Source organism: Salvelinus sp. IW2-2015, linkage group LG32 (genome assembly GCF_002910315.2).
Source record: "Salvelinus sp. IW2-2015 linkage group LG32, ASM291031v2, whole genome shotgun sequence".
NCBI lineage: Eukaryota > Metazoa > Chordata > Actinopteri > Salmoniformes > Salmonidae > Salvelinus > Salvelinus sp. IW2-2015.
The window spans coordinates 10,051,719-10,063,952 of NC_036871.1; the positions used below are offsets into that span (position 1 = coordinate 10,051,719).

Here is a 12,234-nt window from a genome sequence, read left to right on the forward strand (position 1 = left end):
CAGTCATCAAGCTAGGTAAGAGACCATTATTAAATATGTTTAAGTGATTGATAAGACTGAACTAGATCAATGATAATTCAATAATTAAGATTGTGTTGGACCTTTAACCAATAGCCTAACAAATGAACAACTCCTACAAATAAAGTACAAAGACCTGTGTTTTGATTATCTTTATTAAGACATCTTCTATATCAAATTTCAGCCAGACTGCCCAGCCAGCCAGAGCCGCCTGCACGCCCGACCCCCACCAGTCTAGTCAATAACTCAACTCTCTCCCCAACACAACTTCATTCCCATCTTAATTTGTTTTTATGTCTCAAGGGAAAGGTTTGGAAATCAAAAGTTTAATAAAAAAAACACACATACACCTCCTACACATTAACATACAGAAACAGTCCATCTTCCATATAATTCATATCATAGGCCTAATAGTACTGTAGAGCTCTTTTTACTTACACACAATATAGCTGGGTCACCCCCCATCCTGCCCCTAGGGGTCCACGGCCCTGCAGTGCCCCAACCCAGAACACCCCACTCAGCTTTAGGATCTTAGTGAAACATTCATTATTGGTTTCAGATGTGTTGGGCCAAGGCCAGAGGGACAACCAACAGTACGGTAGACCCCCCTAGGGATTGCCTAAATAGGTATCTCTCCAAACGTGGGCATGTTTTCAATACAGACTCCTTTTGTCTACAGTATTCCATATAAGGAATCCATACTTTATGAAAGTTGCACAGTATACCCTTTATCTTGTAATAAATCAATTCTAATGATATTTAGTTTAACATTTATGTCATCCATTGTGACATTGTGGGAGGGTAACCAACCTTCCAACTAATGGCAATGCATTTCTTAGCCGCTATAAATGCTAGGTTACACAGTTTCTTCTGATAACAGTCTCAGGTATCAACATTTCCAAGCAAACAAAAACAAAGAGAAGGGAGAATCTGTAGACATGCTGAGATAAAAGCACATACTTTTTGGCAGAATTCTGCCACTATGTCTCTATTTTGGTTTGGTCAGGGTGTGAGTTGGGGTGGGTATTCTATGTTCTATTATTTGTATTTCTATGTTTTGGCCGGGTAGGGTTCTCAATCAGGGACAGCTGTCAATCGTTGTCTCTGATTGAGAACCATACTTAGGTAGCCCTTTTTCCCACCTGTCTTTGTGGGAAGTTGTCACGCCCTGACCATAGATTGCTTTGTATGTTTCTATTTTTTGTTTGGTCAGGGTGTGATGTGGGTGGGCATTCTATGTTTGTATGTCTATGTTTTCTATTTCTATTGTGTTTGGCCTGGTATGGTTCCCAATCAGAGGCAGCTGTCATTCTTTGTCTYTGATTGAGAACCATACTTAGGTAGCCTGTTTTCCCACTTTGAGTTGTGGGTGGTTATTTTCTGTTTAGTGTTTGTTGCACCTTTCAGAACTGTTCGTTGGTCGTTTTGTTGTTTTTGTTCGCGTGTTCATCTTTAATAAAATGTACGCTCACCACGCTGCACCTTAGTCCACTTAATTCAACAGCCGTGACAACAAGACCATAACATATGCAAATATGTCCCCTTTTTGTTTTACACCTCCAGCAGAATAATGACATTTCTGAGTCCATGATATTCAGTTTAACTGGCATATAGTATGTTATATGGATGGTCTTAAACTGCAGTAATTTATGTCTGAGATGAAATGAACATGACTGGGCATTCTAACATATCTATATCCATTCATCATCGTAGCGTCTCCCAGATCTTCCTCACATTTTTTTTGTTTTACGTGTTTTGTGTCATCGGGAAAAGCCTCTATCAACCCTTGATACACTTTGGAAATCAACTTTAGGGGTTTAAAAGATTGCTTAAAAATAGTTCAATTCTTTGAAGCTTCTTGCTTGTCCAGTGTTCGCTGCACGGAGGGAATAAAGTGTTACATCTGCAAAAGTTCACCTCTTATGCCGTCCCCGATTGTCCCTAGCTTCCTGACCCTGATGAGACCCGTCACCATCTGATCCTGCTCAGATGAGGCATTACAAAGAACTACCTTGGTGTACATTTATACATTATATTACCAATGAATAGAATCAATGGTTCAATCATTGAAATTACCATTATTCCCAGATCCCAGACTGTAGCCTACCCATCAACACCAGATGGAACTTTGAATCCATTCACTGGTTATTATAATATACTGCAAAATGTCCCCAGTGGAAGTTGCGCCCCTGCCCCAAAGTATGATCTATAAAAGCATAGGTGTGGCTCAGATCATCTGGGCTGTGTTGCTGGGCTGTACACTGAGTAGACAGACTATGTCTACTGTTGAATAAAGATGAGTTTAAAACAAACGGTTCAACATTCATTGTAAAAATATTCACAGACTTACTTTCCAAGGATAGACGTTTGGCACAAATATCATTTTTCTGTGTTGAAGTCATGCAGKGTCCATTATTGAACCTAGAAGTATGATAGTATCAGGCTGTATCACATCCGGCAGTGATAGGGCAGCGCACAATTTGCCCAGCGTCGTCCGGGTTTGGCTGGGGTAGGCAGTCATTGTAAATAAGAATTTGTTCTTAACTGACTTGCCTAGATAAATAAACGTTCAATGTTTAAAAAAAAATGTAGGCCACACCTCGTGTGCCTGACGTCACATTATTGACATCAATGAGTGTGTGCGAGCGAACAGCTAGTAGCTTAAATACCAGCAGCAGCGTCAGGAGCGGTTGTAGACACAACCCTAACAAAACCACACTGTTATGGGAACTGTTTGAGCTTGATGGTAGGACAAAAACAAAGCCCAGCAACACATGTTCTGTGGTATCGTAGGCTACGCTTTCTTTTATGTTCTCTTGTAAAGATACTGCATGGTGGGAAGGGAATGTTTCTTAGAAGTTGAAGCTATCAAGCTATTTTGTTTCCGTTTTAATTTAAGAATTATGAATTATTCCGTCAATGACAATGGCTCGAACATTTCAGAACTACTCCAACCGCTCTGTGTCACCWACAACCACAGCACTTTCCCACCTCTGCGACTGGAATCCAAATCCCTGGTCACTTCAGCCACTATGTTCGCCGTTGGAGTCCTGGGGAACCTCATTGCCATTGTTGTGTTGTCCATCTCAAAGAARGAGCAGAAGGAGACCACTTTCTATACGCTGGTTGTTGGAATGGCTATCACGGACCTGTTAGGCACCTGTTTCACCAGCCCGGTGGTTATCGCCACCTACATAGTCCAGAGGTGGCCTGGTGGAGAACTACTGTGCGATTTATTCTCCTTCTCTATGCTCTTTTTCGGCTCGGCTGGAATGTCCATCCTGTGCGCCATGGCAGTTGAACGATACCTGGCCATAAACTACGCATACTTTTACTCTCAATACATTGACCGGACAATGGCTCGTTTCGCGCTCATTGGCATCTACCTGGCCAACATTGCGTTATGCATCATGCCCAGCTTTGGGTTCGGGAAGCACATGCGCCACTTTCCGGGCACTTGGTGTTTCTTGGACTGGAGGGCGACGGACCCCCTCGCCGCCTCGTATTCGTTTCTTTACGGTGGGTTCATGTTGCTGTTGATTGCGGTGACAGTTCTGTGCAACTTCGCAGTGTGTCTGTCACTTGTGAGGATGAGCCAGAAGACGCGGATAGTGAGAGCGAAGGTGTCCGCGCACGGTGGCTCACTGCGCGGGTTCCTGCCCTCTGTCACCAGCCTGTCCGCGGCTGAGATCCAAATGTTCTGGCTGCTAATATTTATGACCATCGTTTTCCTGGTGTGCTCCATTCCTTTAGTGGTAAGTAAAAGGCATCTATGGAAATTTCATTTAAGCTATTGTGCATGCCATGGGCATGTGTTTCAAATATGGACAAAGCTATGCAACACAGACATACATGAATAGAATATTACTGAAACATTGTTTGCTTTATCCACATATACTATTTTTAAATATTCTCTCAATCTGACAGGTGCGCATCTTTGTAAACCAGCTGTATGGTCCTGCCTACATCTGTGCTGGAGTGAAACCGGATTACCGGAGTGATCTGATGGCCATCCGCTTTGCCTCTTTCAACCCCATTCTGGACCCCTGGGTCTACATCCTCTGTCGGAAGAACCTGTTGTTTAAGGGCTGTGAGAGGATGAAGAATACAGTTGGAAAAGTCAAGGCGGGGCCCGGGCCTAATTTAGTCTTTGTTGGCACTAGCAGTCAACATTCACACCTGTCATTTGAATGCACTAACGAGACCAGTTATGTGTCATTATGCACAACCAACTACAGAAATGAATTCGAGAACCAGGTTAACACCAAAAGTAAATCGTTTACAGACTTTACCATGCGACAAGCCTGGGACTTTGACACAGCGCGGGATAACTTCCATCCGTTTAGTGTCGACCAAACTGCCGTGCTCAGCTTCCAGGCGGAACTTGCTGTGGTGTCCAAACCGGCCATGATGGCGTCAATGCCCGGAGGCAGTAAGGCGCTTCCGGCGAAGTGCGCACCAGCAGGTCTCCATAGCCATGTCAGTAAAGTGGACATAGTCACCTGTACCTTCAGCACACCTAGCTCCTGTCATACGGAGAAGTGCCTCTGAGCACCTGTAGGACTGTGGTATCCTCTACAAAACATGAATGTTTTCACATGGACTTTAACAGCAAATATCTGAGATGCTGACAGCCAGACAAACACAGGTCATTTTCCCCAGCAAACGGGGCGTTCTAAGGATGTTCAGGGGACCAAGACACAAGCCTTTTGACGTTCTGGGGATTTCCTAAGGACTAACTTTTGTTTGCAGGGACCTTGATGTAGCCTTGATGTAACAAATGGACCCATTTGGACATTTTAAGATGCAGTTTTATAATTTGTAACGCGATTCTATTATTATCATGTTATACGGGTACAATAGGCACCTACTTGCCTTCCCGACAGAAATCTCTTTATACTTTTTGAATTCAATGAATTTAAGAATGTAATTTTTACACATTGGTCCCATTTTATAGGATCTTCTTGATATATTCAGATGTCAGTCTTTGAGTGATACAAATATGTTTTTTTTTCTGTAAAAGGATGCGCCCAGGTTACAACTCAATGCTGCAGACAGCAATGCAATGGCTTACTCCTCGCTCACACAGACAGCGTCATTGCGTTTTGGTACATAAAGAAGTACATTAATTTCCAATGGAATACTGCATTTGCGTTACAGTATTGGGTCGCAGAGGCAGTTGCAATGCATTCTGTGTACAGTGTGGTGCACACATTGTATATATCCAACGTATGCATCAAATTGTATGCGTAGACTTGACAGAAATAGTAGCAAAAGGTGTTTGTTGAAATTCTCTTGCACACATATCCAGTAAAAAAGTTTAACTGCAGAATATATTTCCCAGCATTGATGCAATGACACTGTCGGTCTAATTGCAATGTTAATTAAGTAATTGGAAGTGCTGCTTCTTTCTGTGCCATACCAATGTTGCATGCAGGGAATAGTAACTGAATGTACCAACATGTCAAACTTTGTTTTTTACTGTTGAATGTTTTTGATGACGTAACTGTGAGTGATGATCGACTTTCCTATTTAAATGTGTTTTAAAAGTATCAGAAAATTCATTGTGATCTCGTGAAAAAAATGGTGTCATTAGTATTGTGCGTTTTTTAATTAATGGAGAATGAATGCATCTGAACAGTACAACGTGTTACCTCAAGGATGTTTAACTAAATGCAGTTAATGAGTAGTGAGTGAATTACATAATAAGCATATTACGCGCACATATTAAGGTGATCAAGCTCAAACAGAATCAGACCCGACAACAGTTACAAGTCATTATGACGTGAGATGACGTGGCATCAAGTTTTGCGGTCTAATCTATTAAATGAAGCACGGGCCATTTTATGTATTTGTTGAGGTCTTATTTATCTTTTTCTGAAAACAAAAGCAATGAACACTTGTGTTGAGAGATCATCAACCTGATAATGGTTCACACACTTCGGACGTTGATGAAAATTTCTATGGATTATTGAGGTGAAGACGTGTGATGCCTTCTTGAGATGAATAGTGTGAACTGAACACCTTTCAGGTTGCTGTATTTCTGTATCCAACCTGTAGGGGACACTATGACACAAGGAAAACTACCACTCTAACTGAACAGGACTGTCAAATCAWATCAAAGTTTATTTGTCACGTGCGCCGAATACAACCTTACAGTGAAATGCTTACTTACAGGCTCTAACCAATAGTGCGAAAAAATGGTGTGTGTGTGTGTGTGTGTGTGTGTGTTGTTGTGTGTGTGTTGTGTGTGTGTGTGTGTGTGTGTGTGTGTGTGTGTGTGTGTGTGTGTGTGTGTGTGTGTGTGTGTAGTAGGTAGTAGGTAAGTAAAGAAATAAAACAACAGTAAAAAGACATTTGAAAATAACAGTAGGCCAAGGCTATATACAGACACCGGTTAGTCAGGCTTATTGAGGCTTATGTACATGTAGGTATGGTTAAAGTGACTATGCATATATGATGAACAGAGAGTAGCAGTAGTGTAAAAAGAGGGGTTGGCGGGTGATGGGACACAATGCAGATAGCCCGGTTAGCTAATGCACGGGAGCACTGGTTGGTCGGGCCAATTGAGGTAGTATGTACATGAATGTATAGTTAAAGTGACTATGCATATATGATAAACAGAGAGTAGCAGCAGCGTAAAAGAGGGGTTGCCAGGGGTTTCCAGCCAACCTGGGGAAAATGCTTTAAAAAATGTGTGTTAAAGGCTGTTATCCATGCTAGATCAAACAATGATGGGGTGATACACAAAGTTAGGCTTGATGTCACATGAAATGTAGATTTCTAAGGCCAATTTCTTGTTGTCAAAGGTCAAATCTGGTGAAAATAGGCATAAATTGACACAAATATCCTGAAATTCACAACAAAAACAGGGGATTATCAAACAAACACTTAGACTATGGAAAGGATGCATTAATAGTTACTTTTCATACAGTTTAGCATATTAATACAAACTGACTATTTAATCATTTATAAATACTTAGACTATGGAATAAACATATTTATAGTTACTTTTGGTATAATTATTATGCTTTAAACTATTCATACAAGAAAAGCATCAGTTCCATCATTTTGGTCAAACTTGGGCCTTAGCAAACAAAAACACTTTCCCCTCTAACTACTCAGAAAGAAACCTCTGAACAATAAGCACTTTACCTTGTGAGGATCGGGTATTCTGAGGCAGAGATATTGGAACTAAGGGGTCAAAGTTGACATTTTTGAGGTACTGATAGATTTAGGCCATTTTCGCTAAACAGTAACAATTTACTTGACACCCAGTGTCAACACGTTATGACACATTCATAACCATGTCATAATATGTCATAACAGCTGACATAACGTGTCATAACCTGTCATAATATGGCTATAACACTKTCATGACTAATATATTTACACCTGTTGTGACATATATTGCGTTATTTTATGACTGGTTATAACACCTACATAAGAGTGTTAAAACCCACATACTATTAAAAAAAAAGAAATTCTGCCAAGTTTCCTTCCGTTTTATGTTTGTTTCTTGAATCCTTTGTTGTTCTTGTTGTTGTAATGCATTCTTTACAGTCATGTTTTTTGCATCATATTTTAAATAACTTGTAGAAAATACACTGTATGACACTGTCAAGAAGAATTATGACCATCATAATCATATAAGCCAGATAGGCCTATCACGTACAAGCCCTTATATCAGTTCTCAGTCAAAAAGAGGGTGTCTTGTCCTGCTCCTGAAATCTGCTCCTGTGTTCATCCCAGTCATCAGCAACAGAGCATTGGGGTAGGTGCATGTCTGACATCAATGTGTGTGAAATTACAATTACAATTTAATATGGTCAAATAAATATATATATATATAACATAAGCATACTGTTGACATATAGGCTGTGTAGGTGTAATGGAATGTTTTGCCTTGTGTGGTAGGTTTTGTGGGTTTTGACACTCTTATGTAGGTGTCATAACCAGCTATACAAAACCTACCACGGTAGTTATTTTAGAGTTTTTACACTATTATGTAGGTGTCATAACCAGCCATAAAATAACGCAACATACAGTATGTCACAACAGGTGTAAATATATGTGTCATGACAGTGTTATGACCATATTATGACAAGTTATGTCAGCTGTTATGACATTATGATATGGTTATGACTGTGTCATAACGTGTTATGATGCTGGGTGTCAAGTAAAGTGTTACTAAATATAAATAAAAAATAAATGTACTATATATCCCATATACATGGACTCACGAGGTGTCAAAAGCGTTCCACGGGGATGCTGGCCCATGTTAACTCCAATGCTTCCCACAGTTGTGTGAAATTGGCTGGATATCCTTTGGGTGGTGGACCATTCTTGATACACACGGGAACTGTTGAGTGTGTTCTTGGCACAAGAAGTGTGCCTGGCACTTACTACCAAACCCCTTTCAAAGGCACTTCAATCTTGTGTCTTGCCCATTCACCCTCTGAATGATACTCATACTGTACACAATCCATGTCTCAATTATCTCAATGATTAAAAATCCTTCTTTAACATGTCTCCTGTTATTCATCTACACTGATTGAAGTGGATTTAACAAGTGACATCAATTAGGGATCATAGCTTTCACCTGGATTTACCTGGTCTGTCTATGTCACGGAAAGAGCGGGTGTTGTTAATGTTTTGTACATTCGGTGTATACTCAGAATCCATGACGGCAGATTATTGAAGATAATTACAGTAATTTATGACAAATAAAATAAATACACATCATTTCTAAAGCATTTGATGACATTTGCTCTGTGCCACCATTCTATGGGAATTTAGCCCCCCTCTAAAGTTTGTCAAGGTAAATACATCCAAGACAAACGTGTTATGCAGGGCCATCCATTAGCGTTTTAATATCATATGTAACGAATCACATGTAGATATAGTAATCATAAACATTTGCATGTGATGATCAATTTAGAAGATTTTCACTGAATATATCGTCAAAGTGTGTGTTTTTTAAAAATTTTAATCTCAGGTTGTGTGCCTAATAGATATTTTCAATTTTCCAAATTCATTGAAAAAAGTATGGTAGCTAGATTTACACTGTAACCAAGGTACAGTACAGGGCTGTTGCTCGCATACAGTAAAAGCTTAATTGCGTTCATTTCACAACATGATTGAAATGGAAGATATTTTCCGTCGCATGACTTTAGTCATAATTATGATCATACCTTGATGAATGTTAAAGAGAATGTTCCACATACCCACACAACCTCCGTCAAGGTCTTAGTACGGGCATTTGATTTGGTTAGTATTACAAATCAACCAATAAACAGGCATGAAGGAAGTTGCCATTTTCCAAGTATGTGCAGTATGTTTAAGTATACATTTGTATGTTATTCATATGGCCGCGAATACGAATATGGCCGAAATCTATCATTCCCTCGACAATGTTAACTTCGACTGCATTAGTTCCAGTAGCTCTTCCTTAGTTCCAATCTCTCAAATATCTCTGCCTCAGAACGTTTGACCCTCACAAGGTAAAGTGTGTAAGGGAGAGGRGGATAAATTGAGCCATTTTTAAGTTCAGCAACACTCCGTCAAGGGAAATATAGTATTCTTTCTAACAAAGAGATCTACATCTATTTGGGGATGTTGTGTATCCCTGGAAATAATCAGAGTTTATGTAAACATTACAGTTTTGACAACAGAGCTTGTCCTCGGCACAATTTACAGTTAAGCTGCCTACATATTTCTGTACTGAACAAAATATTACCACTACCTTTTTAAAACCACGTCTATCTATATTTCCCAAACACAATTCAACACAGTTTTTGAAGTGGCGCTCACAAGCCAAAATGGGTCCCCGTTTTTGTGTACTACGTCATCCGATTGTTTACTAGGTCATCCATTTCGAGTCATATGTTACGAATTTTGCAATTGTATGATATCATATGAGTTTTATAATTCATGTGATATGTTACAAATCACATTTGTGCAATATGTTATGAATTTGTTGTGCTTAAGATCCCAGAGTAAATCTTCAACACAGGCTTAACACCTAACAAACACTTTGTACTTTTTTAAACACTTTCAACATAGGCCAGGCCCTGTTGTTAACTCATATCCCAGTGATAATGCCTTGCATTACGCCTAGGAAGAAAACACTTCAATTTGCTCAACTATAGGCTCAACTTACCCCATGGCAATTGGCTCAACTTACCCCAAGGCAAACATTTGGACTATATTAGCCCACACAGCTACATGGCTGCACTTTCATGCTAGGTTTAGGACCTCATATTGAARCTTATAGAGACCCCAACTGATGTATAGAAGAATCTTACAATTATCTACTTTGGTTTAGATACAAGCATCATGAAACCTCTAACACAATAAATTAGTGAAAATCTGATTTCTTCAACATAACTTGCTTACCACTTTTCCATGTGGTTTCTTCCTCCACAGACTCCATGAAATGATGACCTCTTCCTAAATGTTTGGTTAAAATGATTCATTTTGTGTACGGTTTCCTAGAAACAAATATGGCTCAACTTACCCCTTTTGCTCAACTTACCCCTTTTGCTCAACTTACCCCTTTTGCTCAACTTACCCCTTTTGCTCAACTTACCCCACTCTCCCCTACCGTTCAGAAGTGTCTGTCTGAGTGTCTTTTCACCAGGGAGGCCAAAACTCCATCCCACCAAAAAAGGCTTACAGTGCCATTGCAAAGTATTCAGGCCCCTTGATGTTTTCCGCATTTTGTTACGTTACAGTCTCATTCTAAAATGGATTAAATAAAAATTATTCCTCAGCAATCTATACAAAATACCCAATATTGACAAAGCTAAAAGAAACAGGTTTTTAGATTTTTTGGAAAATGTAATAAACCTAAAAATCAGAAATACCTTATTTACATAAACCTTTGCTATGAGATTTGAAATTGAGCTCAGGTACATCCTGTTTCCATTGATCATCCTTGAGATGTTTCTACAACTTGATTGGAGTCCACCTGTGGTACATTCAACTGATTGGACATGATTTGGAAAGGCACACACCTGTCTATATAAAGTCCTGCAGTTGACAGTGCATGTCAGAGCAACAACCAAGCCATGAGGTTGAAGGAATTGTCTGTAGAGCGCCGAGACAGGATTGTGTCGAGTCATAGATCTGGGGAAGGGTACCAAAACATTTCTGCAGCATTGATGTTTCCCAAGAACACAGTGGCTACATCATTCTTAATTGGAAGACGTTTGGAACCACCAAGACTCTTCCTAGAGCTGGCCACCCGGCCAAACTGAGCAATCGGGAGAGAAGGGTCTTGGTCAGGGAGGTGACCAAGAACCCGATGGTCACTCTGACAGAGCTCTAGACTTCCTCTGTGGAGATAGGAGAACCTTCCAGAAGGACATCCATCTCTGCAGCACTCCACCAATCAGGCCTTCATGGTAGAGTGACCAGACGGAAGCTACTCCTCAGTAAAAGGCACATGACAGCCCGCTTAGAGTTTGCCAAGAGGCACCTAAAGACTCTCAGACCATGAGAAAAATATTATCTGGTCTGATGAAACCAAGATTTAACTCTTTGGCTTGAATAGCAAGTGTCTCATCTGGAGGAAACCTGACACCATCCCTACGGTGAAGCATGGGGGTGGTAGTATCATGCTGTGGGGATGTTTTTCAGCTGCAAGGAATTTCTAAAAACCTGTTTTTGCTTTGTCATTATGGGGTATTGTATGTAGATTGATGAGGGGGAAAAAATGTACAATACATTTTAGAATAAGGCTGTAACGTAACAAAATGTGGAAAAAGTAATGGGGTCTGAATACTTTCTGAAGGCACTGTATATTTCAGGCAGTATTTTYAAACAGCTCTTACACTTAAAGGACATTATCATCATTTTCACAGTATCATTCCAACCTCGTAGTGTGTAAATACACACTGAGTGTACAAAACATTAAGCACACCTTCCTAAATTGTGCTAGTAATGCACATGACGGCAYAAACACATCTCATAAAAGTAATGTTTTTTTTTGGTTAGATTTTGGAAACGTTAGCTAACTCAATACCTTTCTCATTGCTATTTTTAACTGGGTAGCATTACTACTRGGCACACAATAAAATATAAAYCTGAGATGAAAAACACTGAAGATATTAAGTGAAAATTATACAAATTGATCACCATGTCCAAATGATAAATTCCCATAGAATGATACCACAGAGAGCATCAAATGCTTTAGAAATTATGTGGATTTAT

At 39.9% G+C, this 12,234-nt stretch overlaps 1 protein-coding gene across 1 annotated transcript; it reads left to right on the top strand.

Moving 5' to 3' along the window:
- The first annotated feature begins 2,713 nt into the window (after positions 1-2,713).
- Positions 2,714-6,226, top strand: LOC111956508 (prostaglandin E2 receptor EP4 subtype-like). The gene is made up of 2 exons (XM_023976962.2): positions 2,714-3,773; positions 3,946-6,226. The coding sequence occupies exons 1-2, from the start codon at positions 2,850-2,852 to the stop codon at positions 4,567-4,569; spliced, it is 1,548 nt and encodes a 515-aa protein (XP_023832730.1). The 5' UTR covers positions 2,714-2,849; the 3' UTR covers positions 4,570-6,226.
- The last annotated feature ends 6,008 nt before the right edge of the window (positions 6,227-12,234 follow it).